The 27924-nt window shown below is 35.7% G+C and overlaps 2 protein-coding genes across 6 annotated transcripts; one reads left to right on the top strand and one right to left on the bottom strand.

Moving 5' to 3' along the window:
* On the top strand, positions 1-22703 carry LOC118273521 (transcription factor SPT20 homolog). 3 transcript variants are annotated; one of them, XM_035590535.2, is made up of 6 exons: positions 1-169; positions 16962-17076; positions 20477-20698; positions 21260-21499; positions 21696-21899; positions 22072-22703. In XM_035590535.2, the coding sequence occupies exons 1-6, from the start codon at positions 159-161 to the stop codon at positions 22237-22239; spliced, it is 960 nt and encodes a 319-aa protein (XP_035446428.2). In that variant the 5' UTR covers positions 1-158; the 3' UTR covers positions 22240-22703. The 3 variants fall into 3 exon arrangements, with proteins under 3 accessions (XP_035446428.2, XP_035446427.2, XP_050563959.1); XM_035590534.2 differs by having other exon boundaries at positions 21257-21499; XM_050708002.1 differs by having other exon boundaries at positions 21254-21499.
* LOC118273520 (uncharacterized) lies at positions 22682-27902 on the bottom strand. 3 transcript variants are annotated; one of them, XM_035590530.2, is made up of 5 exons: positions 27552-27902; positions 27334-27475; positions 26512-26968; positions 24114-26231; positions 22682-22809 (listed from the first exon to the last, which is right to left on the bottom strand). In XM_035590530.2, the coding sequence occupies exons 3-5, from the start codon at positions 26573-26575 to the stop codon at positions 22760-22762; spliced, it is 2232 nt and encodes a 743-aa protein (XP_035446423.2). In that variant the 5' UTR covers positions 26576-26968; positions 27334-27475; positions 27552-27902; the 3' UTR covers positions 22682-22759. The 3 variants fall into 3 exon arrangements, with proteins under 3 accessions (XP_035446423.2, XP_035446426.2, XP_035446425.2); XM_035590533.2 differs by having other exon boundaries at positions 24123-26231; XM_035590532.2 differs by having other exon boundaries at positions 27334-27472.
* Between the last annotated feature and the right edge of the window lie 22 nt (positions 27903-27924).

The raw sequence follows: 27924 nt of genomic DNA, 5'->3' as shown, positions 1-27924 counted from the left end.
CTGCAAGTTATAAAGCGCGGAGAAAGCACAGCGGTCGAACAGTCTTGTGAGTCCCGTCCGCCATTGTTGCGTTTCGTCCGTTTCGCGCCCTTTTTTGACGTGCAGTCATTTAGTGTTGCAAATTTTTGCGGATTTAATTTTTTTAATTGTGTTCAACAATGGAAATGAGGTAAATATTTTTATTTATTTTATTATTTAGTCTAGGTTCAGAATAAAATTGGGTTTTTGTTTAAACATCAATCCTGGTTATTTATTTCGATGTGGTTTAAATTATACACAGTGGTTTAAATTATTTATTTTATATGATATTTGAGAGCTTAAATTAAATATACCTATAAATAAAAACACTGGGTTTTTTACTGCAAAACAATAAGCACTCATTGAATCGATTTGTCATGTCACTTAATTTCTATGTAATGATGAGAAATCGTTGGCTTTCTAGTCTCATTGGCAGTAAGTGCAACTATATGTTTCGTAGCACCCACTCGTATGGTTAGCGTAATTTCTATAAACCATTATGCTTACAATCTCGTGATACAACACAGTGACTTGTAATTATTGCGTACGCGCAGCCCGGTGTCGCACTAACGACTTTTCTGTGCAACGAATATTGAATGAACCGCAATTTAGTCAATCAATATTTTGAAATTGAGTTAAAGGTTTCAAATTAAATTAATAAAAAAATATTTCAGTATAAAAATATATAGCGTAAACACAACGATAAAGCCAAATCCATGCATGCAAGATGTAAATACAATAAAGTGCATACATAACTGCAATTATAGTATAAATCGATTAAAGATCTGCTCATTAAAATTATCTCTAAATTAATCTAGTTATAAGCCCACAAATATTTACAACTCGGAAACAAACTTCCGAATACCGCAATCGCACTGATAATTTTATAGCGTACTTTCTATTCATTTCACTTTATTTGTCTTCGGATAAGACGGAAAATGAAATCGATCAAATTATGAGGTATTTTTTTTTTTTTTTTTTGAGGCGGTAGGGAGTTTCACACTCTTACTGACTAAAAACCACCCCGTTCCTTCTCCTGCTTTGAGCTAGAGCCCCAATAACTGTGATGTTTTCCGTAGCTCCGGATCGGGCATCAGACCTACTGCGCCCCATCTGTGGTGGTATGCCTCTTTGAGGCGCGCGCGAAATTATGAGGTTACGCATCGGCTTATGAATCGTTACAGAAATAAATACTATACGAGTATAGGTACTTACTTCTTTAATAACATGGAAGTGCATACATAATGTCGATCAAAATTTCCACTTCATATGATCATTGGTCCAGTTTTCGCAAGCGACTTGTAGGCGAGGTTCTGGCTTGACCCTAAGGTCGGCTAATGTGCTATTAAGTTTTCCCGTAAGATAATTATGCGTAATTATGAATTCTGTCTGCCTCTACCTACACTATCCGACTCGTATGGGAAATAAGTATGCTTTGAATTGGTGCATTAAGTGAGTCTATGACATTTGAAGTAGGAAGATATCATTTATTGATATTTTTAGGGCTCCTTAATTGCTTATTGTAAAACATTGTTAAGCGAGTTGATACATGACACAGAGGATGACGGATGGCATCCTGACTTTTTGAGGAGGAAAATCATTCAATGAATGCAATTTATTAAAGGTGTTATATGTATAGGTGTTAGTTCCAAAATGCAATTCGATTCGATAATGAAAGCCCGTAATAAACTTAACCCAAGCCGGGCACTCTAAACGCATTAGCTGAACGGCGCGGCGTTTATAAATCAGCAACCTTCGTCCTGGGTGCATAAAAAAGGATTAGGATTTGTAAAAGGTGGGTCATTGGCCTCGAATAAAAAACGGCAAAATGTTGCAAGGACAACCGAGGACAAACGAGCTTTGAGAATGAGGAAAATACGTAATCCAAAGTATTCTATTACAATTATTGATAGGTCCGATGGGACTGGCATATCTGGACTGGACTGTCTGTCATACTGGATTGTCCCTGGACTGGACTGTCATACTAGACTGTCCCTAATAATAACAAACAGAAAAAAAATATTGGTAGTTTAGGTAGACTATCTGACAAAAAACTTGCTGTCTGGGTTATTTTCTGCTTTCGGATTCTGATATAATAATAGGTAAGATGTAGATGCATTAAGACATTAAACAATATTTACTCTAGACATTACATAATGAATAGCACATAATTAAATTTGGACCTAATAGTTTTTGTAAAACATTTTTCGTATTCAAAGACCGTTACTAATTATTGAATTAAATAGCCAAACAAAAGTTCTAGGTCAGCCATTGATAGTAAAATAATTTGCGCCAAATATTTATTGTCGGCACCTATAATAAATTATAAACAAACGTTTTTGTTACATCTATTGCGTTAGAGATTTAAATTTAATTTTCACAATCTGTTTTGCATAGTAAATTAGCGGGAAAAATTGCGAAACGTCATAGACGCTGTGACATTTCTAGTGTTGTGCTGACTTCGTACAAAGGAGGTCCAATAGCAAAAAGTATAATTTATCTAAACGACGAAGCTTTCGTTACTAATCGATTATATTGGCCAAACCTTGTAGAATCACCTTGATAAATGAAGACAGAAGCACAAGGATCTTTATTTTTCAATATTTTGCGTTTCTTTAATGAGTCACTAAAAGGATTATGAACGGGGTTTGATCGGAATTTGACCACTATAACATAAGCTAATTTAATTAGACGCCTATTTAGTTCGCCATGGTTAACGAATTGCGTTTTCCAATAAATTAACACCCAATTACCGGGACTAATTAAGTATAATATTTAACATACTTTATCAGTCAATTAGGCAAGTCTAAAGTATGGTTGAACCAGTTCTCTGTTTAAGTAAAAATTAGGCTGCGATTTTGTTATTGATACCATGGAAAAGATTTAAAAACTGTTATCGATGCAGTCTCAAAATAACAATTTTCGATGCAACTATTTGTGAGTTCATTGACATTCCCTAACATAATGGACTATCTTCACACAAACAAAAACTGTTAAACCTTCTCAGACAGAATAGATGCACAATACAAATCAGTTATACACCGTTCAAATAGCCAAAACGACAAAACAAAAACAGGGCAAAAATGGCCGCGACCGCAAAGAGTATTTACAAGTCAATAGCCTGTCTGTGTCTGTGTAATGTGTTCAATGAAGAAAGTGTTTGCGTAACACCGCATAACAGCTAACAAGTTCAGCTTTGCATACACTTCGTATGCTGAGGCTGCACTGTTGCTTAGAAAGAGTTTAGTTTTTGGATGCAATTTTCTGACCGCTATTTACTTTTATCACAGTATATCATAATGGATGATTGTGTCCAATGGGTTCGATTTAATCTAGTCCTAGATCGATGATTGTTTCAAACTTTTCCAATGGCTTTAATTAAATCTAGTGCTAAACCACTAATTTATTATTTATTTTTGAGACCCAAAAGAATAAAATATCAGTTAAACTTACTATGCATCATTCTATTATTTGATGGAACAAAAGCAGTTTCCAAAACATTTGCGATTTGCTATGGTTATCAAAACTGGAACGCATGCTTTGCTTGGAGTAAAGGGCCGAAACTGTCACTTTGATTGATTATAACTTAGCCTTCTGATCACCCATTCAAGAGTAAACTCCTCACACTATTTAGCTTTAAATTATTAGGCCATTCCTAATAGAATTACTTCAAGTAGATAGGTACTTATAAGCTGTACCTACATGCAATAATCGTCGACTGCGCCATCTGTTAAACTTTTACACGTGTCAAATTTGGAACGTCAAAAGCTTAAGATATTCAAATCATGTGTCCGGCCCTTAGCACCTCTATTATGTGGGCCACGTTCAGCCATTGTGTCTGCATGCTGTTTGCATACATGTTCTTATAATCTCATCTTAATAGCTTGTCGGAATAAAACAATTTGCATCTACTTTGTTGTAACTACTTGTAAGTAGTTTAGTCGTCGTTAGTTTAGCAACACTAAGAAGACGCTCGGTATTTGTTTCTCATTTATTACTTTACCAGTAAAAAACGGTATTTCTTTTTTGTGAAGTTTACCGAAATTGTTAGCCTTCACGCGTATTGTCTTTGTAAACAAATAACGATTCTTCTTTATTGTGATCACTCTAAAATTATAAATGTCAAAGTTTGTTGTTTCATATAATATTTTTTGATAATAAAATATTTTTTATCCCACGGAAACGCGGGGAAGCTACTGGCAAAATCTAGATATCTGTATTTCCTATTCTATTAGAAACTAGTATCCTATACCGTGACTATCTACAAATTAATCCCTTTTATTATTGTTGCTTGGCAAATAGCATTATGGTCAACAATTTGTTAATAGTCCTCTCTCCACCTCTGTCGCAGCCTCATTAGCTAATCCCAAACTATTATGCTTTATTATATACCATCTAATGCTCCATTTACTCTATCAATTTCTCAAAGTAGTTGTCACGACGACATTGTGCGTAGTTCCTCCATAGATAAATGGTTAAATAATGTTGCATAAGCATTTAAATCGAGTATCGAGATGCTGCCCTTATCGATAGTGATGAAATCGATCTCATGCAAACCATTTGTGGCTAATTGAATAGGATTTGCAAAGGTAAATAAGTCTAGGCTTAGCTAAAAGACTGTAAAGATTGTAAAGAGTTTAATTATGGTAATGTTTAAGAATAAGGAAGAAATGTAGATAGAGTAGATTTAGTTGAACAGGCTTACATGATAGCTTGGGTACTATTCTCATCAATTTAATCAAGTATCTTCGATACATTTCCTTCATAAGATCACAACTAGTAACAGCTGAGTTAAGCTTGCCAAGCAAGTTAGTTTTTATCTCTGTCATCTACACTGGCCCGGCTACTACTATGTTGTAAATCCCAACAGTTTTCATTTTCACACAGAGGCGAGACGGCTCGTTGCATAACTTTGTCTCACCGTCTGTGACGCGACCACGGTTTACACGGCCTATGAACATTGTGATATATCTGTTATACGCGGAAAATGTATAATAATATAATCACATAATATGTATGTGCACATGTTATGTCTTGTTACGGTTTGTAGGAAGAAAGTTTGATGATTATAATGATATTTTCTATTTTTTATGCTAATTGCAAGACGTGATTATGTTAAAAAGGTGTAAAATTTTCGTAACTGCAATATAATTAACTTGGTCCCATTATACCTCCTTGGGGTATGACCACGATCATAATCATGTTTTATTAACAATGGCGTACAGAAAATAACAGTTGGTTATGATACAGAATAAGACAATTAAATAAGATAATTTTAAGTATATTAGTAGTTCGTGGTTACAGTGTAATTACCGATATTATAGACCTTACCGTATCAAACGCTTAGCTCGGTTTGTCCATACAATATACGCATCACTTTCATTCTCATAACAAGTAATTGTAGACTAATACCGTAGTAATAATTTGTAATTACTCTAGCTACCTTTTAACTTCCTAGCGTGAGTGTGATTGCGTGGAGCTCGTAAGTATTTAAAACGTAATATAATCCAATGTCCGTATTACTTTGCTAATTTGTTTTCTTGTTGCTGTGTTTAATTGACTTGTAAAACGTTAGTTTTAGAGGTTACTGAGATTTTATGGGCCAATAATAAATTATTTGTTTCTAATACATATCTATCTACCTATATTCTTTAAAACATGTCTGAATCACTGCTTAATTTACTCCAAACTCCTGACACCAAGGAGAATAATTATCTAACATCTTCCGGAGTTTAAGAAATATCCTGTTTTCTATTAATAGGAAATGCACGTCGCAGCCTTCCGAATCTGTGGGTTTCGTGCCGACACCAAGTTAAAATTAGCCTTCGATCAAAAGATAATAGGTAGGAAATCTTCACGCATTTAGCAATAGAAGTTAGGATGAGAAACTTGTAATGAACAGGAAACTCATGTTAGTTCCGAAAACGATTATCGATTAACAATTATAAAAGGAAACGTGTGCGCTACAACGACACGCAAATCAATAATATGATTTGGCCTGTCATTGCAAAATGTGCTCTAAAGAAATCTACCTACGTAGGTACTATATGGAACGGAAATTGCCTCACTAAAAGGACTGCGATAAACAAATTTAAATGTAGCGATTCAAAAGCATTAGCATCTTTATTATGAATAGAATTGACGATCATATAACTAGCTTCTCTTTCATATTCTAAGTTTGTTTTTAAAGATAGTTTTAGGATTTATTTTACCATTTCTTTCGTCAGCCATAGTATAGTTAGCCCATTCAAAGTTGTTTCAGATCTTAAACTAGTTCAGACTATATTTGAAGATCACGATGTCTCTATGTAGGAGTATCTATTCATTGAGTAATGTCTGCATTAACCCTGGCACTGGACATATCGTGACGACACTGACACACATGTCACATGTCCCCGGACAGGTTCAACTAGATCTTCATCTGTGTCATCTGTCGTAACGGCTGGATCGTTAATGATACGATTGTGGCCATTCAAGTAATGTCGATTAATTGATTGTGATGCAAGTGCTCTTGTTGCATCATTGCTGTTATGTATGAAAGGGTTTTGTTGTTGTTCTGAAGCATGTGTTTTGATGTATTGGAACGCGAAATTTTTTTTCCAGAGAAATATTAAATTTAATTTAATATTGTAATCTTCCATGTCTTATAAAAACATGGTGGATAACTCTCGATTACAAGATAATAACAGTGTCTAATATCTATTACCGGAAAATGTGGTAATACAGAATTATTGTGTCTAAAGTTTTTCATCATTTTATAACAAGATTGACGCAGTTTGAACCGTAGCGACCTCTCGATCACTTAACAGTTTCCAACGATGTTTATTTCCAACAGTCTTTCAAGCCCATTGCTTGTTGATTCTGTTAAACTCGAAACATAATTATAGAAAGTTGTAATTGAAAAAAAGATTGCTTTGACGAATTTTTTTCTAAGCTTTGTAATCGAAGTTTTCTTGCTTCATCTGATTGGGAAGTTGCAGTTTCTTTTGCAAACGTATGTATAGTATAAAATGGTTGGTTATTAAAAGGCACGCATGCTACAGATGGATGTTGGGTAATACTATAAATCGTATCCACGTTATCGGGGGCACGCGGTGAAATGCTAATATGATGGCAGCGAGTTTTCCTGAGCCTGGTGTTACGTAAGCTGGGCCTGTGAGGCCACGAGGAAAGGCAACATTCCTTACTTTTAACATGAAATATGGAACTAAATTAGTTGCACTGTACTTCAGTGAAGCAAATACCCTCAATTTGTATGTAGGGTAAGTGACCCGGTTGTGGCCATCGACCCCTTTGTGGCCATTTGGGCCTTCAAATATTTATAACTAAGGCATGGACAAATAAATTACTCTGTGATGTACAGTATTTAAAATATTGAATATTAGAGACACTGATACCGTTGGCAGCTTTAATGTGTCAAACTTCACTTCGATGCAACAAGTCATTCTTTTTAGTTGAGGGTGAAATTGTTAAGATCTTAACAAAAAGGCTAAGGCGAGCGGGTGAGGATTTTGTTTTTATTTTTTAAATCTTTGCTTATTGTTGTTTGGATGTTTATGTTAATACTACATGAAGAATATATTGTCTAAGTGAAACTAAAGTTATTTTGTCGCCATATGTTTCTGAAGTGAGGTTTTAGAAGGTGGCCACTAATGGAGACAAAATTATGAATTTCTCCATCTTTGGCCACATGGCTGGTCACAACTGGAGTACAAAGACACCCCACTTCTTCCCCTTTATTTTATCGTGGCTTTTTTTCCTTGGCTTTACAAGTAAATCTTAGGGCTGTCAAACTACTCAGAGCTGCGGACTACCGAGTCCAATTTAATTAATAAATTTTGATTACTTTTATAGTTTTTTTGATGGCCAGGGCACATGACTCCAGAAATGGCACGAATCTGGCCAAAAATGGCACAAACTACCTTTTTTCTTTCTTTTTTATACACTTATTTTTCTATTGGACGTAAAAACAGGGTTTTTCTTAGGTAAGGTTAATACATGTCAAATGACTTTTTACAAGAAATATGTTCGTGATAACAAAAACTATAAGTTAAGAAAGCCTCAAAGTCGACAAAATACTTAAAGTGGCCTCGCTCAAGCCGAGTAAGGCTAAATTGTAACAATATTTGCAAAACACCGATTTAAATCATAGACCTCTTACAAGTAAAGTTTGAAACACGTGCAATGAACAGCACATAATTATGCTAATACTATGCCTACATGGCAACTGTATATTGATACCTAACCTAAAGTAAATCTTAGGGCTGTCAAACTACTTAATAGATATTTTTCTGAAAAAAAAAAATAGGTACAAAAATTGTGACAATTTGAGAAGTAGAAGACTGAATCTCTTCAAAACTAATAGAAACTTGTTTAGTGTCCTTAAAAGTCTTCACTTTAGTTTCGTGTTCGGAAGTTTACATAGTCAATTTTAAAAACTCACAGCACCTTTAGTTAACTCATAACTACGTAGATATTATATAATTCACTAAAGTACGTGCAACCTTAATGCCCTATGTGACATGTAACACAGTTCACGCTTATGGGTGCGCCCACGCATTCAACGGTGGTAAATAGATCATGCGTGTACGCAGTACCACGTGTACTTTACTTAGTACAACAGTAGTAACACGTGCTGTACAAAAATGATTCTTAACTTTAATTAAATTAGATCGCTTTTTAAATGACATAGAATTAACTATATTATTATGTAGTGTTTGCATGTCTGTCATAATGTGATGTCAAGATAAATTGTGATTAATTGACCTCTGTGTGATTAGATCTTAATCTATTTATTGCATAATTTTGATTTAATGTAGTACGAAATGACTTACATGCTTATTGAAGCCTTTTGAATTCCAAGTATGTAATAGTAATTCATCAAAATTATTTAGAGCCAACAATCTAATCTAATTTCTGAAGAGCATGCGTCAGTTTTGCATAATTAATTTGACATACAAATCTCAAACAAAGGTCACGATTGGTTTTAAACTAAATTTAGCCCACGCTTTAATTAAGTCCAATGCAAAACCAGAGACATCGGCAAATTGTTAAGTATTGGGCTTTTTTCGGTTTTACGAAACTTTCTCAGTAGTAGCATGGAGTCTGGAATTGTGTCCAGTATATGGCAATAGGCTCACCTCCTATTACGACACCTTATATTTTTTATTATTTATTGAACACCTTATGTTTCTGTATAGGTATAAATATTCATAACAAATGATCCTTTCTAAAATTTTTAATTATGTAACATTCATAATATCATGATTAATTAGCCAATTTGTAATTATTAAAATAAATAAATAATGAGAACAGACAGTTGATATTTTTATTTACTTAATTATTATTCAAAACACGTAGCTATTATCTAACATGTTTTGATATGCAAAATAGGAGCTAAAGATTGGTTGACTCATTCATAATCTTACTGTTTAATAGCTACCTACATAGATAGGCTTCAGCGAATATCCTTACTAAACACGCTGTTGATTCAATTAAATGTTAATATACTCGTAACATAACATAACTTCTTTCATTTTACATAAGGGTAGGCAGAGGTACACAACTACCATTTTGACGTCACAATCTCTCTTTTCATTCCATGAGTTCAATGATGTAACGACGTAATCAAGGGCGAGCCCACTAAAGTAAAAACTTCACGCAAAAACTAGTGCAACTGATACGATTAATTCAATCGTACCGTGTGATCTATCATGCCATGTCAGTATCATATAACTATTATAGATTTTCCTCATTTCACACATATTCAAATCAATTATGCAATAAAAAAAACCTTTCAAAGCGTTCTATGGATCCTTTCGACGTGTTCTATTCTCATTTCAAACACGCACCATTAGCCTTAGTACGAGTTTACTTTCAAAGTAATCGAAACGAGAGCGCGATCGGCGCTCTGATTGGTTGGTTTATTTGAGCCGGCCAATCAAAGCGCCAAACGCGCACTCGCTTTGAACATAAAGCAAACTCATACTAAGGGTACATGTGTTCACGTCTTCAGCCTTATTTCCGCGTGTAGCTGCCAGTATTTCTTCCACGACAGTAAATAAGTGTTAACCAAGGAGGTTATTACACAATCGAAAGTGAAATCCGCACAAAATGTCATATCGACACGCGATGTGGACGCGCTTCTGTTTAATCAACGCAATCATTGGGAATGACTGAGCTTATTTGAATATTATGAGGTTAACCTCATAATATTCAAATATAATATTAATATTATCAGGACTTATATAGTATTAAACATTATTACGAAGAAATAATAGATGATGGCCTAAGAGGTCACCAGTACTAGATAGATTTAGGTACTAAGTAAGTCCAAAGTCTACACGCGTTAGTGCTAGGCTCTATGTTGTTTAAGTTATTAAATAAAGTAACTAGTATAGTGATATATTAAGCTCAATTTAGTACACAACACACTAAACATTAGTTACATACGTGGCCTAACACAGCTGCAAGTAATTCATGTGTAGGTTTAGATTTACTTGGCGAGATAAAGCTATCCTGTACTTAGGTAGATACATATTAATGTTGTATCTGGCTGGTTACATACTTTTCTATCATAGGTAGATACCTATTTAATATTATAATTTAGATAGATAATATCAAACAAATATCCGGAACCCAATATAGTAGTAAATCTACGCCACTAATAACGCGAATATATGGCAAGAGGCTCACCACAACCGTAAATTGTGAAAAGTGGGTGTACATTGTACAGTGGCATTATGTGCACCTCTGCCTACCCCTTCGGGGATAAAAGGCGTGACGATATATATATGAATAATAACGCGAATAAGGAATATTTCGGGAACAATTCCTTAACTAATTGACTAGACAATTTAGCTTACAAAGTAAAAACAAAACTGTTCCAATTACCACACAGTACATGTTTTTCTTAACGAATATGTGATAACTGATTACATCAAGTCCACACATTGACGAGTTTGACCAGTTACTAACTGTTTAACCAAAGCTACATTGCTTCGTTACGTGTCATAACATAACAACTCATAACTTCTTAAGACAACTGTGTAGTCTATCCACACTCATTAACACAAAAAAGCAAGACAAACAGAAGTCAGCAGTAAGATTTTCAACTTTATGTCTAGGAGCATAAAGCTTAAAGTCTAGACGGTTTGGTATACCTTGATGTGCTTTCGTCTACACTTATTCTCCGCACCTTTGTTTTGCAACATTTGTCCATTATTTCCGCAAGTTATTAAAAACTACCGATTCATGTTACGAAACAACACAAATGGCATTAATTCATAACGTTATATTCGCATTAATTCGCGTTAATTTTACGATAATTTCTGTTATGTAGGTGAAATGAAAATAGTTTGTCGGTCATTGTGTTTAAAATCTTCATGTAACTAATTCTCATAATAATTACGTTTAATACTTCTCATAAGAGCATCTACACATTGTGTGTCGAAAAAAAAAACATATTTCATGAAACTTTATAGACAGTCATCGAACCCAAAATTTTGAACTTAGCAGTGTCCCTTGCAGACCCGAAGCTGCGGACTGCCTATCGGGTTTCTGGGGCTCCGGCTCGAAAAGCAGGAGTAGGAACGGGGTGATTTGAGTCAGTAAGAGTCTGACACTTCCTCTCGTCTTGCTGAAGGCAGGAGAAGTAATTGGGTGATTTTCCCCCCTCAAAAAAAGCAATCTCTGACTGATGAGGCAGCCAGTTTAATGAACTTGCATGAGTTCATAATGATCTTTAGTATAAAATTATAAATACACCATGATTAAAGTTTCTCCTTAAATGTAAAGGTCTCACTTCTCTCAGAGACACGAGTCAGCTAATGGCGGAAATGAAAAATATCGTGATTTATGACCGAGATGACTGTGATAAATCTTAGTAGGTAACATTTATGTAAGTCTAAGTATTTGAAACAAACCACGTCAAACTGTTCCAACGATACCTAATTCTTCAAACTGGGTAGTACAGGGTGATTTTGTTTTATAGAACAAGTACGTAGTAAGTAACTAGTCACCAGATGGTAAGCGATCAGCGCCATTCATGAACACCCTTCATTGTCATTCTAATAGTCTCCCAATAACTGTCAATAGTACGACTGTACTGTCTTAATCATGAATTCATGATCAAATCCACTAAAATCTGCTCCAAATATCGCAAAACGCAAAATTGCTAATTTCTATTTGCATAACGTTCAAAATATTTGCAAAAATACTAGAATTCAATAAATAAGTGTCAGTTGTCACGAAATGTAATTAACCGTTACGAAACGGATCCATGGAGCGTTGCGTTAGACTTGACAATGAAAGTGACGCGACACGACATGCGCCCGCGCAGCCTACCAGAACCTAGGGCTGGCAACAAAGCTAGTTTAGTTTACTTTACAACACAAGTATTTATTTAAAACTAAATTAATATTAACAAACAAAATGATTGTATTTCATTAGAAAAAAAATAGTTCGTTTCGTTAGTTCGACACTAATTGACTTTACCTACATTCTCCAAATATAGGTATATGGTATTATTATAAGTTTATATTATAACTTTCGTGAGAAATAGAAAATTAATTATAAAGCTAAAAAACTAAACCAAAAAAGTTGAAACTTGAACTACCTAATTTACCAATACAGAAGTGGCAGCCCTACGTATATTTGAAAACAATGCAAGTCGAGCGTGCGCAAGCGCATTAGAAAAGCTTAGCCAAGCTTGATTGACCTTCGATTAACGGATACAACACCACTGGATACATTTGTACTACACGACTCTATTGGCCTGAATTACAATAGATTAATTGTTTTAAATTAGAGTTAATGGATTGTAAAAATCAGGCTTGGAAAAAACGTTTGATCTCATAAATCTTAATAAGTATAAGGTTAAGATTTCTTATGTGTTGGAACATGCTCGTTTAGAGTAATCTGATGTTTACTTGAAGACTTAGTTAAATAGACAGGGTTAAGCTGTGTTTAAGTTAGTATCTAAGATAAGAAAATGTCAATGTAGACAGGGTATGAAAATAAAAAATATATTAGTCCGTCAGTTAAATAATTTAAAAAAATATTAGAAGATACGTATTTGTGTATTTTCTTATAATAAATAACGTTTTATCTAAATAAATAATAATGGGAAATCTCTAAAATTGGATTTATACAATTTTAAAACAGAGCACTGAACGCAGATAACACACTCAATAAGCTGTAAAGCTTAGTGTGGTGTGATAAGTCTTTCAAAATATTGCATTAGAAGAAAATAGAACAAATAATCGATAAACAAAAAATCCTCCGTTTAGGCATTCAAAATTTCAATTTGTGCCATTCCCAAGTGTATTGCAATATCTATTTTCCCAATTAGTGTTCAAATTGCGTAGACTAGTGATTGATGAAACGCCTATTGAAATGAAAATCTTGACAAATAACTATTGTCCATTTGTTCAAGAAAATACGCGACCGATGTTGAATAACAATTCGTATGACAACTGCAACATAGTTAGGAAATTATTAATACTTTTATATTTTATTAGCCATTAAATAAATGTCTGTGTGTCAAGGGACAGTGTCCATGTGACGTAACACTTAAATGTCACACATTAGCAGGTACCTGTGAAGCTATGGATCTATGGACAACACTTTAAATCATGTCGACGGAAAGTTAAACGACTTCCAAGAGCTTTGAGTAAGGTTTTAAGTTGTTGTAATAAGGATACAGGCTGGTAATTAAGAACTAATTTAGGATATGGAAGTCGAAGATCTGTTTCGTAAATACTAATTAAGATTCGAATAATCATTTCGTTTATCAGGGACTTATTCAGGACAGGATTGAGACACCAGTGCTAACTCCTAACTATCATGCATAGGTATTATTAAAAGCTTTTGACCGTTGTGTTGTCGCACCTACTTAGAGTAGCATATCAAGAAGAAAGCAATTTTAATTAAATCAGACTGTATTGTCTAATTCTGGAAAAAATTATAACTTGTAAGAATAACCTAAGAGACTGTGACATAAGTCAACTAAAAACACACCAAGTTACAAAATAATACAAAAGGACAATAAAAACGTATTTTATTGTAGAACGAGTGTAACATAATACGAACTGCTTTCTCCATCAAAATCATCCAATCGTGAAATAGAAGCTTGCGTATTGGCTGGTCTTATACCGCAGGTTTGCGCGGGCGCAACAGATGTTGTCTGAACAAAGGTAATGGCTGGGATTTGGTCCGTGACGAGATTGAGCTAATACACCTGTGCTACTGTTTAGTATTTGACGTCTTAGAATGTAAGTACTTACTGCAATCTGACGGGTGACTTGGCTTACAGAATTTGTGGTAGATTATGTACTAATAGATGCTGTCAGAGATTATGTAGGAAAAGATGTTAAAATAGTTATTAAACTGTGTTAAACGAGATGTTTAACAAGTTCGGAAGTTGATCATATCTTTATCATATCAGCCATAAGACTTCCACTGCTGAACATAGGCCTTTCCCAATGACTTACGGAGGTTGATGCTGGATTAAAATCCTGGAACAGGATTCGTTAGAAAGATCAACTAAAGTTAAAGTTTGAACGCTTACAATCAGGTTATTCGTTTACTCATTTGCTCTCTATTCCTAAAATCATAGATCTTCCATCCTGAAGGAAGGGAGGGTTAAGGATCAGAAAAGAGGCTTGGTTGAGAACAAAAACCCTTGAACTAAAAGCTTCTACAAACCTACACAATAATTAATATACCCGGAAAAGATCCGATCAGCCATAATGTCTACAGTAAACCACAAAACCCACAATAATTTGTTGTAAAATAAAACAAAACATTTGCTACACGTTTGTTGCATAAAATAAAAGGTCAAGTTCTTAATAATGCGAAAGTTCAGCCGTTAGTTTGTTTGTAAAACTTCCTCATAGTCATACAATAGTCGACATTTATCTGAATCGGTTATTAAAATTGTTATTTTTGCTGTTCCACGCTAATTAATGATGGCTATTAATAACTGTCAGTGGTTCGGTCTTGAAAACATTGATTGGTTAATCAAAGAAACATAATGATATTTAGTTTTATGAGGTTATGAGTTAATTATGATTTTTAGATTTTGGTATTTTTTGCTTGTAACTTAATTCAATATATGTGCTTACAACTTTCCTTAGTTTTGTGACAAATATTCATCTACGTTTTATTATCATACCGTTAATATACTTAGCCGTGTAGGTATTGCATCTACCAGCTATATAACACACATTTAGCAGAGCAAAGAATGAGAAGAAGGAAGAAGTACAATTAATGGTTCAGCTATTGGATAACCGGTCAAACAGTTTAGACCGGCCGAACCAATGGTTTATACGAGACGATATAAGACTATGAGTCTATATATCTATACCTAGCCCTAGATAGGAATATTATCCAACTACAAACGTGTCATAATTATAATTGTCATATTGAAATGTACACCGATATGGATCATTGATTTATTCATAGCCATATTTAGAGGGTTTTACACTCGATTGCGGTAAATCTCCGGTAGAGCGTGAATGTCTTAGCTTTGAATTGAGACCAACGTTTAATATGTATTGGGTTGATTAATTGTTTCCGTTACCGATATAGGTGTTATTTTGATCGACAAACGTGTAATATATGTGCAGAAGTGCTCTAAATCTTTGCTCTCATGTCTTTATCCCCATATCCCGAGTTGGGAGTCGAAATTAACTTGGAAGTCGGCTTTTAGGTCACCTAGGTTGCTTACGGACCTGTGCTGAGCTACCTACTTAAGTGTGAATGAAATCACCTGTAACTGTATTATGTAACACCACATCCTACCAGTGTCTCGACTCCAAAAAGCACTTTTTAGCACTGACCACCTTTCGTCACATTAATTAGGTACACGAGTTACTGCTGGGACCGCACCCAAATGTTACGGCATCGTAATGCAACATTCAACTTTATATGAGACGCACTGATGAAATACTAAAGACTCAGTTGAGTCCCCTTTACGGACAACTATGGATATAAAATCTCCCAGTTCATAAATATACGATTGGTAAATTAGATACTCTTGAATGCAACGGCATTTTTAGGCTCGAAAAGACGCCATGTTGCCATTTTTAAATCGGAACTTCAAATGCAGAAGCTATTTATATAGCCATTAAAACCCGGTCGTTTTATCTGCGTTTAGAAAGTGACTAACTTCCGATTTTTTTTTCTTTTAATCGCAGGAAATGTCGCGCATGCTACACATGCTAAGCAAGATACTTCTAAAGCCAAGTTCACACATAAATTATCAAGTTCGTATCAACACACAAGATAAACTTTGTTGATTGGAATTTTCTTTAAAATGTAAGCTATATAGGACTGGATTCCGGCAATTCCTTCGCAAACATAAGACTATTATCTTGTCAAGTGTGTCATTTATTGGATATTTGGATCGAATACGCAACAAGCTGCGGGTCTCACAGTCTCACACCTTTATTATTTAATCGTGTGCGAACCAGTTCCGCTGTCATCGAATTATATCGGCGCATTACACAACGGCCCTGCGCCGACCAGTGCAGCGTCCATTTCGGAGAAATTGCCACTATTACGCAACTCCAATGTTGCCGCACATGCTTTACACTTGATATTTTACCGAGATTTATAAAGTTAATGTTGAAAGTGAAATTTAATTCAATTCTGTCGGAAGACTGTGTGTTCATTGTAAATGATTGTAGGATAGGTAGTAGAGGAAGTAACAACGATCTACGAACAGTAATGAATGACAACTATTTATTGAATTAAACTTGTAAATGAAAGAAACTAAGTGTAGAATAAATTGTTGGAACCAACTTGTTGCATTTCTAATGTGAATACTAGATACATTCAATAGTTCCTGTATACTTCTTCATTCTTCTTTAGTAGTTCAGTTTATTTTGTAGACCTGTTTTCAAGACCAAGTTTTAACAGCATAATGTTGTTTGTTCCAGGTGGAGGTATTTGTTAACGTTACTGCTCCTCGGCGTAGCCTTCGCAGCTGAAGATGATGACAGCATACCTGACGCTGGCGTAGATGAAAATGATGAACTGGCACTAGATCAAGAGGTAAGAGCTCTTACTGTTTTTGGAAACATTATCCAACCTCAGATTTCCTAGTGTTTCGTGGACAAATAAACACGTTTTGTAGACTGCTAGAATATTTTCTTTCGTGCTAATGAATCCAGTCACAATAACTAATAGCACCAAATAGGCTAGTTTTCTACTAGTCAAATTACGTTATGACGGCATCAGATTTTTACATCTTCAAATAGACCTACACTAGACTAGAATATTAGCTACGAATGAAACTGTGATTATTTTTGAATATTTTTTTGTATTAAAAGTCGAAATAATTATTTTGACTGACGACACTACCCAATTACCTCTGTTGTACGCAGCAATAGCTGTTCGCCCAGCCACTGCACCATGCAGTCTACTTCATTTAATTAAAGCTTCATCTATTTCATTTATTAGAGCAAATCTACATAGACATTTTTGTCTGACAAATGTAATTAAACTTTATCATTAGATAAAGAGTGAATGTATCTCATTGTCCACAAACAAAAGCATCGTCTGGCGAAATATTCACGACTTGGTCAGTTTCAGCTAACATATCTTTTAATGAACAGCTGTCCAAAGGTATCATTTGATCAATAGGTTCACAGCTCACTTGCGGATTTCTTAGTCACGATTTAGCCTTGCTACTATCGCTTTCTTTATCTAGATCAAAATTAGACTGAGGTAAATCTAGACGGTTGACTCACGCCACGAGGTTTTGAGTACCTAGGTCACTAGACTTACTACGAAAGTGCGAAGGACAGTTTTATAACAATAGAGTAACCTTAGCAGCTTGCATATAATTATATCCAATTTATACAGGCAATTTTTAATTTAAGACAGTCATTCATGTCCCTGGGACGCGGACTTCTATGTTCCGGTGTTTTCATGGTTGTATCTACTACCTATAGATCCTGGCTTACAGGAGTCGTAGCGGTATGGGAGGTTGTTGCGGGCTTGTCACGTTATCACATTTATTATAACGGAACGGAACTCAAAGTCAAAGTATTTATTTAAATTAATCCTTAATTAGGCACTTTTGAAACGTCAAATTCTAATGTAATACTAAAACTAGAGTGTAGTTTCGAATGGAGAAGAACGAGCAAGAAACTCCATCGTATTTTTTACTCAATCGTTACTCTTTAAAAAAGAAATGTTTTTTTTTTAGTTTGTCTAACTCAATGGAACAGTAACTTTCTGGGACGTTTCTGTGATATCATGCGTTCCGTAGAAAAAAGGGAAGATCTTCCAAGTCCTGCTTATAATGTAGAAGAGCTTTTTGGTAATATCGAATTACTAACATGTTTCAATAAAGCGCATTAATTTGACGTATGTAGTCATCAAGGTGATGGATGGTAGAGGCAGTAATGACCAAACATGTTCACAGTATTGCCTACTTATCTACATGTTGTGGTGCGAATCATTATGATCTACGTTCTTTTTTTACTATATACAAGTAACTTATAATTCAACTTTCACCTTTTGCTTTCAATAGACACTTAATTTGTATCCGTTACATGAAAAAAAACTTAATAGAAAGGAAGTAGGTGGGCTGGTACCTAATTTAGTCTTTAGATACAAACCAGATCAATTTATGATAACGTTCCTAAATGTTAAATCACTTACAATGCAATAGAAATGTCAGAATTAAATAGGTGATAAAGAATCGAACTGAATGTTTTAATAATGATCCATACCTACTATTTAGGCAAGCATAATTAGGTAGGTACCTATTAGATCTACCTGTTTTAATGACTTTTTTTAATCAGGACGACTAGACCGTGAGGTCTTCTTACCTCACTGACCCATCCTCGATAGCCATCATCAGCACCAATCTCCAAGGAGAGATTACCTTACTTATAGTATAGAATAATTTATAGGTAACGCAGACCAAGTCGACCATTATTATTTTTTAAGTTCAATATCAGTTAAGTAGGTAGGTACTTACGCATTTTAAAGCAAAATAAAGTTAATTTAAAAGCAACCAGTCGCAGAAAAAAAAAGAACAAGCAACGTTTTTCCGGCAAATTCATGAAAGTCGTGACCGAAACCGAATGTTACAATATCTCGCGTTCCACCGTCCGCGATGCAATTCTTCTAACGCCACCGTGTCAATGTCCGTGTAGCAAGGCCATTGAGAGTGAAAGTCGAAAGCTATACTCTTTAGTTTTATTCCTTTTTTCTTCTTTTTTTTTATCGTCTACATGTTTTCCGAACGTTAATCGCCGCCATGTTCCTGTTTTGGGCGGGAAAGTTTATTGATGGTCTTTATTGTCTATGTTATATAAAAAAAATTAAATAGCATAAATTAAGATAGATTGTAATCTTTAACGTAGTCTCGTTTTTAATTTTCCGGATATTAACAAAACAACAATGAGTTTTTGTTGTTATTATTTTCTAATGATCCATTTTTACGAGTCGCCACAGTTCTTAATTCAGAGTTCATTTTGCGTAATCGCGTGAGAAAAATGCAAATATGTTATGTTGTTATTCAAATTTATTCGTTACGATTCCGTTGGAATTAAACACGCATCTGGTGGCAATTTATAAAGAAAAAGATTAGTCGATTGATCTCCACAACTAACAGTACCCAGGAAGTGTAATTAAGATATTTCCAATAAGTAGGTGTTATACAAAGTCTCAATAAATAAATACACACGTCGCCCAGAGCAATGAGCGGCTATTACAAAACAAATGTAATTTTAAACGAAATTAAAAACACGAACTCATTAACAAAGTAAAAGTCCTCTCTCCCGGACCTGAGTAATATGTAACAAATGATATAATACTTGATAACAACACACTGGCGTCGTCCCGCACGATTGCGCCTGTGCCTACATTTTTTCCTTCAAATATTAACTATCGCGTTGCGATTTAACACGCGTCAACAAATGAAACTGTTTATAATACAAATTATACACCGGTAATTGCATAAATTATGTAATTTCGCTGTTACTGCTTACACTAACTTCCAGTTTTTTTACTTGATTGGAAAAATGCGTTTAAGTGCAGTTTAATTGGCCGGAAAAATTAACTGTTGTTTAAGTTCACACGTGAGAATGCATCGTAACACTACGACATTTATAATTGTTCATATTAGTTAAAAAATGGTAATTGTTGTTGTCAACTCTCTTATTTACGACAAGTGCTAAATTGTTACTTTTAATTATAAGTTACAACGTGTAGACTACCTGGTTATGGAACATTATTCAGAGAAAAGAAAGACCTATGATTTATTTCCGACGCGAACGTGAGCTCAACTGACGTGACCGTGAGCTTAATGATAGGTACTCAATTTAATGGCATGGACTACATCGGTCTAATTAACTAAACAAGCTTTAACGGATCATATAGGTATAAGAATACAATGTGATAAAAATGTCTTTTCATAAAATCCTTCACTTTTCAGGAATCACGCAACCTGCGGCCGCGGGCTTACACACCAAATGCTTACAACACATTGCCCAGTGGATTCCGACCATCGCCCTCACTGGCCGAGCTGGCCGGCTACCAGAGACAAGCTGAACAGCAAGAGGAGCCACAATATGTCCAACAAAGACCAGCACCACAACAACAACAACAGCAGTACATCGAGGAACCCAGACAACCTCAAAGAGCACCACATAGGAAGGTAAGCATTGGAACTACCTAAATTACTTCTGCAAGTGTTAGAAATTCCAGCAAAAATTCTCTCAGGCTACCTGGTGATCGGCGGCTAATTACTTGGTTACCGTAACCATCACTAGTATTTTACCGACCACGTGGACTGATTGATTAATTGTGCCTCGAAAAGGATGGCGCGATAAAATCGGTTGGACATAAATTCCTAATGAATGTTATACTAAATTAACAAAAAATAGGGAGTACTCTGAGGAATAACGTGCCGCGTCATTTCATCATTGTCCTTTACGACAGCAGCTTACACCCCCATCGTATAGATGGTTGGTAGGCCACAACTGCATTTCTCTCGAAACTTTCTGCCTTTTACAGCAAAACAATGAGCTGACGTTGGCGGTATTTCCGAACCGATACGACCTTCAAACCTTCAAGAAAAGGGCGTATTTTTAAAAAGCCGACATCGAACCTACGACTCCTCTGGTGTTTCGGGAGTCCATAGAGGCGCTGATCGCTTACCATCCGGTGACACGTATGCTCGTGTGCCTCCAATAAAAAAAAAATATTTCTTCAGCAGGAACAACGTCCAGCGAAACTGCAACAAAGACCAGTCCAGGAAGTTGACGAGGAATTAGAAGAAGAGGAGAAGGAGGAACCTGACCGCCTGTCGCAGCTGCTGCAGCAGTCCAAGTTCAACTGCGTGAACAAACAGACTGGTTACTACGCGGACGAGGAGCTCAACTGCGAGGTGTTCCACTACTGCCAGGACAATGTCAAGCACTCTTGGGTCTGCCCCGACGGATTCTCGTTCCACCAGGTACTTAGTTCTGTTGATCTAGCTAGAACAGTAATCGTAGTTGATATCGAAATTTTTTAAAGCTTTGAGTTAGCTTAAGAAACTTAATGTGTGAGCTTTGGGGTATCTAAAAAATATGACAGCCCCTGTCTACCAACATATTCAGTAGATTTGGATTAGTAATAATTCTAAATTTTGTTACCATTTCCTCTTACAGGTCCACTTAATCTGCATGCCGCCGACACACGACAACATTTGCCAGAAATCGTCAAAGTACCACTTCGTGAACGAGTACCTCTACCGACCTGTAAACGAGGAGGAGGTCCAGAGGAAACCCAACGTGTCCCTCAAGTACTCCGACAGATACTACCCCGCTGAGGTCTACAGGGACGACAGATACGAACAAGAAGAAGAAGAGGAGGTAAGATTGATACTTTTAATTGACAAAGTTATAAGTATTATTACAAAATAGTTATCTGTAAACGTTTAATCTGCAAGACTTTAATTTCCAGTAGACTCTAGATCATTTCAATATATGGAATCTTAGTTGTTTTCTATCGGTATATTTTCCTAATTGTTATTTACCATCGCAGGAGGAGCCACCCCGCCGCGCTCCCGCTCCAGTGCAGCACCAGCAGCTGCAGGCGCGTCCAGTACAGAGGCCACAGCAACAGCCTCAAGTGTTCCGCTCCGCAGAGGAAGTCAACATCCCACTGGTCCAGAGGCGCCCGTCGCGTCCGACATTCGACTTCGACTTCTAAACACTCTCTATTAAGCCGATCGGCTATAAGCTCCTAACTTTCCCCATAATCTACTGAATATGCCATTTCTATTCAGCGGTTTATGACTTTTGAGTATAAAAAAGATTTTTGATTTAATTCGTAGTCATCCTAAAATCTGAAGATTTTCTGTTTGATGACTTTTAATTCTTTAAAAAATCTCAAGTACTGTGCCCATTTTACTCTTGTCATGAGCCAAGTATGAACAAAATGGTTGAAATTCTCTTAAAGTGCTGTTTGTCATGTTATCTGACTGTCGAATCGACACACTCTATTGTAGGTACCGACGGTGTACCATCACATTTGTATATCTTATAAGGTTAAGTTTTAATTAAAACTTATTTATGTTTCTGTACAATAAGTCACAAATTAGTTCATAAGCTAGTCTTTGCGTAAACTAATATGTTTAAGTATAACAAAAATGAAAATAAAGCGTTTTTGTTTAATTTTTTCTTCCTTTAATAATCTATCGAATTCCTGTAGGAGCAATTGTATTTCTCGATCAAAAATAATAATATTTTTCTTCATCTTTTTCATCTGTTCTATTTGCACCTGGAACAGACCATAAATTGCATCCTTTTAGTATCTAAGTCTACCATATTATTATTTCATTATACATGTGTCCCAGATCGTCCAATAGTCACCAGATGATGATGATGATGATAACAGTTGAAACCTTGCCGGTTTCAACTGTTATCGAAGTTCCGAGCAATGAGTGAAAAATTATATCTTTATATATATAATTCTTCTGTAAGTGTGTATGTCACTGAACTTCTCTTAAACGTCTGGACCGATTTTGATGAATTTTTTTGTGTGTGTTCAATCTGAGGGTCTGAGAATGGTTTAGATTCACAATTTTGTTCGCTGGACAATGTTTTTTTTAATTAATAATTTTTAATTTATTAGTAGTTGTTGATTTTGGAATGTTTTACATAGGATCCGACAGACGGCGCTATCATCGCAGTGTCAAATATTAATGACGTTAGATATTGTCACATTTGAATAATAATTTTCATCAATATGGTCCAGAATGTTTTAGCTTATTAAAAAAAGTTTAAAATTTTCAAATTAAAGACGTGTAGACAGGACAACGTCTGTCGGGTCCGCTAGTAAATACAAAAGTAACTTAAGGCTCTATCTCTTCTTTAGGCCTAAACCACTGTACTGATTTGAATGAAATTAGGTCCAGACTTAGTTTGAGACTGGAGGAAGTACGAGGGATAGGTTTTCCGGAAATCCCCTGGGAACGGAAACAAGGGCGATAAAATCCCGGGACTCTCAATGCTCTAAACTACGGAATCAATTTGAATGAAATTTACCCATAGGTACAAATGAAATAAACCCACTGAACTTATTTGAATGAAATTTGGTACTTGCTATATTTTGAAATCTGGGAAAGGAAGCATGATGACGGTTTAGCTAAACGCGAGATAATCGCACACATACATACGGATTAAACTGAGAACCTCCTTTTTTGAAGTCGGTTAATAAAATATAGCCTGAGTACTGAATCGATTCTAATGAAATTTGTTACAGCCGTAGAATATATTTTGGAAAAGGCTATTTCAAAAACTCTAATTCTGCAAGAAGTCATTATTCTACGCGGGCAACAGCTAGTAGTAGGTAATATTTAAAACTTCCTGCACTTGCAAGCACGACTATAAATCTGTTTCTCGACTCTGGACTTGTGTGAAGTGGCCAGTAGTCTACAAGTTAGCTTGTGTTGTTTCCTTTAAATAAGGCACTCACAGGGAACAGATCAAAACAACTTTTACCTAGATACCTACTTAAAAGAAATCACGCGGGAGAAGCCGCAAGCGGAAAACTTGTGATGATTATAATAAAAGGTAGGCTACCTGACTTACAATTATTATCCACGACACAAGTCATGCAATTGCAATTGGACCGACACAATGTTCCTTTGTCGGCCAGACGCTTTTCTATCTTTCGCAACTGGTCGTCCAAAAATTTTTTATATTCATCGTCAGGCATGCGGCGTTCGCATTTCGTTGGAATCGCTTTTGGTGTATTACACTTTTCACAACCTCCAGTACATGGCATATCAGCCTGCTCTGCTTGTTCATTAGTAGGACACTCAGGTGGCTTCTCCTCATCGCAACCATCTTTTTCTGACTCTTCCTCAATATTAAGAGATTCCTTTGAATGCTTACACTCATTAGGGTTTTGGCAGAATCTATGGTCATTAGGTTCCATACTCAAACTCAAACCTAATTTACGTTTTGTGTTTCCGTTTCCATTTTCGTTTTCACATTCACTTCCATTTTTACTATCATTTTCATTTTCGTTTCCACATCCATTTCCATTTTTACTACCATTTCCATTTACGCATTTCTTTTCGCATTTATTTTCATTTTTATTTTCTTTTTGACATTCATCTTTATCTTCTATTTCGTCTGTACAATGCTTACAGCAAGTTTTACAAGGTCTGCGATGGTTTGATGAAAGCAATCCCATAACATTGCGATCATGCAGATTCTGAGAAGAATCTTTGTCTAAAGAACATACGCTTAACTCAGGTTCTATATCAGCGTCATATGGTTCTGAAAGTGACTGAAACTTCCGAGATAAGCAACACGACTTGTTATGAGATTCAGATTTATGATGAGGCTGTACACCTTTAGAATTATGTAAACAACAAGGAGTGAAGCCTCGGTCTGCCTCGTCATCATCCTCTTCGGGTTCTGGAAAGCATACAGGACAACGTACTGGTGGCGGGCACGGTGGTGGTGGGCATGGTGGTTTCTTTGCCTTTGCGCTTCCATTTTGCCCATTACAAGAGCACGATGTATTGGTTGGAGCGGGCTCAAGCTCTTGTTGACAAACCTGTTCGTAATACTTTTTAGTATAAATCCAAGCTTGTTCAATAATTTCTCGCAAATATGTGAGCAATTCCTTAGCATAACAACATGCTAGTTGTTGTTGTTGTTGCTTGCAATGTGGACATGCGTTCTGGTGGGAATTCATAATTTTTTGAAGGTATGATTTTGCCATTTCGAATAGAGACTCTTTACAACAATAGGAATCTTTAGAATCCAGATCATCATCGTCTGATTTTGCAGCTGGGCAATTCTGACATGGCGGTTTGGTACTTGAACATGGTGGAGGTTTGGGACATTTCGGTGGAGCGCTGACACGTTTTGGAGTCTCATTGGGACATGTCGGTGTAGCATTGGGACATTTCGGATTGGGACATGTCGGTGGAGCGTTGGGACATTTCGGAGTAGCATTAGGACATGTCGGTGGAGCGTTGGGACATTTCGGATTGGGACATGTCGATGAAGCGTTGGGACATTTCGGATTGGGACATGTCGGTGTAACGTTGGGACATTTCGGTTTACCATTGGGACATGTCGGTGGAGCGTTGGGACACTTCGGATTAGGACATGTCGGTGTATCATCACTAGACGATGTATCATCGGGACATGGCGGTGTAGGATCGGGACATGGTGGTGTATCACTGGGACATGGCTGTGACTTTTTAAATTTGGAACCTAGCCATGACTTTTGAGCCTTTTGAGGCTTGCCAGCTGGACAAGGCTGTTGACCATTTGAATGTAGCGCTTGGCAACGTGGACATATCGGTTTTGGGTTACAACGGTCACACTGGCTTCTATGGCTAAAAACAAGTGAATATAGGTATTCCATAGCCTGTTGTAACAGTGTTTGTTGGCAAGGAGGCTTGGGTTTTTTTTCTTGGCAAATTTGGTTTGGAACGTTTTTAGATGTTTGAAAACAAGTACAAGTACTATTTCTATTAAAGTTTGATGCTTCAGTAATCCCACTATTCATATTCGTATAGTGTGGACAAGATGTATGGTGCTGTGTATCATGATCACAATGGGGCCATTCAGATCCCCCATACCCTCCGTAGGTTCCTGGGTCAATAGACATTTCTTCAAAATCGTAATTGTTGATTACACATTCATTTGAATCTCCTTTCCTCTCTGCTTGTGCTGTGGAATGTTTGAATTAAATTAGGAAGACGGGAAAGCAAATAATGAGATTTAAAATAAACATTCGTAGATATTAATAAAATCTTCAGTTATGATGAAATTGAAAATTATTTAAATATATATTGGTATATCTGGCTCCGTGCACCTACCACTGGTTTGTCTCTGCATCACCCAAAGATTTGGCTGGTAGAAAACGCCTACGGCATTAAGCCCACCATGTGTACAAATTTATGTGCATAAAGAGTTGAATAAATAAAAATAAAATATAAAACAAAAATACCAGAATGCATTCCATGGCACATTGCCTTAGGGTCGGCCGATGCGGCCGGGTGCGTGTGGTTCATCTTGGAAGACCTGTTGTCTATATAGACAACAGGAGGTTTCCAATTAATTCCTCAACTTCTTTGAATTTTTATTACGCCGGATATAGTAGAGATAGTGCCACCTGTTATGTTACATGGGTATCCATTTGTTTCAATCCTTTTTATTTAGTCAATGTGTTCTATAAACTATTTAGAGCAGTGTTATAGGGTTCAGTTTTGTTATCCAGATTATCAACAACATATTGTATTTAATGATCTGTGTGCCATTATTACTTGTCCATGTCTGTCTCATTTGTTCAGAAATCTTTATATACTATTTTAATTAATGACTTGCAGTTTATTCTTTTTTGATATCATTGAAATGTAACACACGACTGATTTTTATGGGCATTTTCTTATCATCCGACGAGGTCACTGCAAAAAAGGGACATGACTCACTTAATAGGTATTTACATACTATATTTTTTTAAATTACCAAAGGGAGTTGTACATTACTTTGGGTGCTATGGTAACACGTTCTATACTACCAACGTTAATTACATTGTTTACTAGAATACTCACCTACATAATATACCTATTTAATAATTTAAAGTATTTTTTTATGATTACACATTATTTACAACTCAAAAATACCTAATTAGGAATAAAAACTAACTTAAAACTAAAATAAAGAAAAAATAAAAATTCTCGTACCAATGTTAAATGACACTAGGACATCGGTAACTCCTTACCTACTTACACAAATAGGTAAATACGTAATTAGTAAACAACAAACTTACGATAGTCGGCAATCCGCATAACGAACCGAGACATGGTTACAAATGACATTTTAATTTTAATTAAAAGTAATCTCAAATTGTAGGAAGGCAATTACTTGACTTTTTCTCTGAAGTCGTTTGAAATAGTGTTAATCGTATTCTTCTGAAAGTGAAAGAATCATTAGTAGGTACTTCTAAATACGATAGTAGGTACATTAAAGACTAAGAATTTTACACACCGTTCATTATCAACTTAGCTCAATTAACCATTATAAAATGAGCTACAGAATGCTGCAAAACCGACCAGGGTATACAGACAGACCATTAAAATAGCTCCAAATAGCAGTAGCGCAGCTTAAAGCACTAACGCTCTGCACCTTTTATAAAAATTGATGTCTTTCTGATTCCTGGCTAAAGAATTTCCTCCATGATGAAACCTTTTGCACCTAATTTACGTGTAAAAGTGGTTCTGGCGTTTATTTGTTTAAATTTGCTGAAACATCTTAATGAATTTAAGGCATTTTAATAAGTTGTTTTATGATTTTGTAACCTATCTTGATAATGAATGTGACATTTTTGTTATTTTGCTGTCAGTCAGTCAGTTATCAATAA

This window comes from Spodoptera frugiperda, chromosome 1 (genome assembly GCF_023101765.2).
Source record: "Spodoptera frugiperda isolate SF20-4 chromosome 1, AGI-APGP_CSIRO_Sfru_2.0, whole genome shotgun sequence".
Taxonomy (NCBI): Eukaryota; Metazoa; Arthropoda; class Insecta; order Lepidoptera; family Noctuidae; genus Spodoptera; species Spodoptera frugiperda.
The sequence above is the reverse complement of the archived record's forward strand: the minus strand, read 5'-3'. Positions and strand labels throughout refer to the sequence as shown.

Excerpts from the sequence above, each read along its gene's own strand:
- LOC118273521 (XM_050708002.1), top strand. Across the intron at positions 17,077-20,476 it reads AACTGGCACTAGATCAAGAG|GAATCACGCAACCTGCGGCC; the intron begins GTAAGAGCTCTT and ends TTCACTTTTCAG. Across the intron at positions 21,500-21,695 it reads ACGGATTCTCGTTCCACCAG|GTCCACTTAATCTGCATGCC; the intron begins GTACTTAGTTCT and ends TTCCTCTTACAG.
- LOC118273520 (XM_035590530.2), bottom strand. The coding sequence starts at position 26,575 with ATGAACCACACGCACCCGGCCGCATCGGCCGACCCTAAGGCAATGTGC. Across the intron at positions 26,232-26,511 it reads GTGCCATGGAATGCATTCTG|CACAAGCAGAGAGGAAAGGA; the intron begins GTATTTTTGTTT and ends AACATTCCACAG. Across the intron at positions 22,810-24,113 it reads GGATAATAATTGTAAGTCAG|GTGCAAATAGAACAGATGAA; the intron begins GTAGCCTACCTT and ends GGTCTGTTCCAG.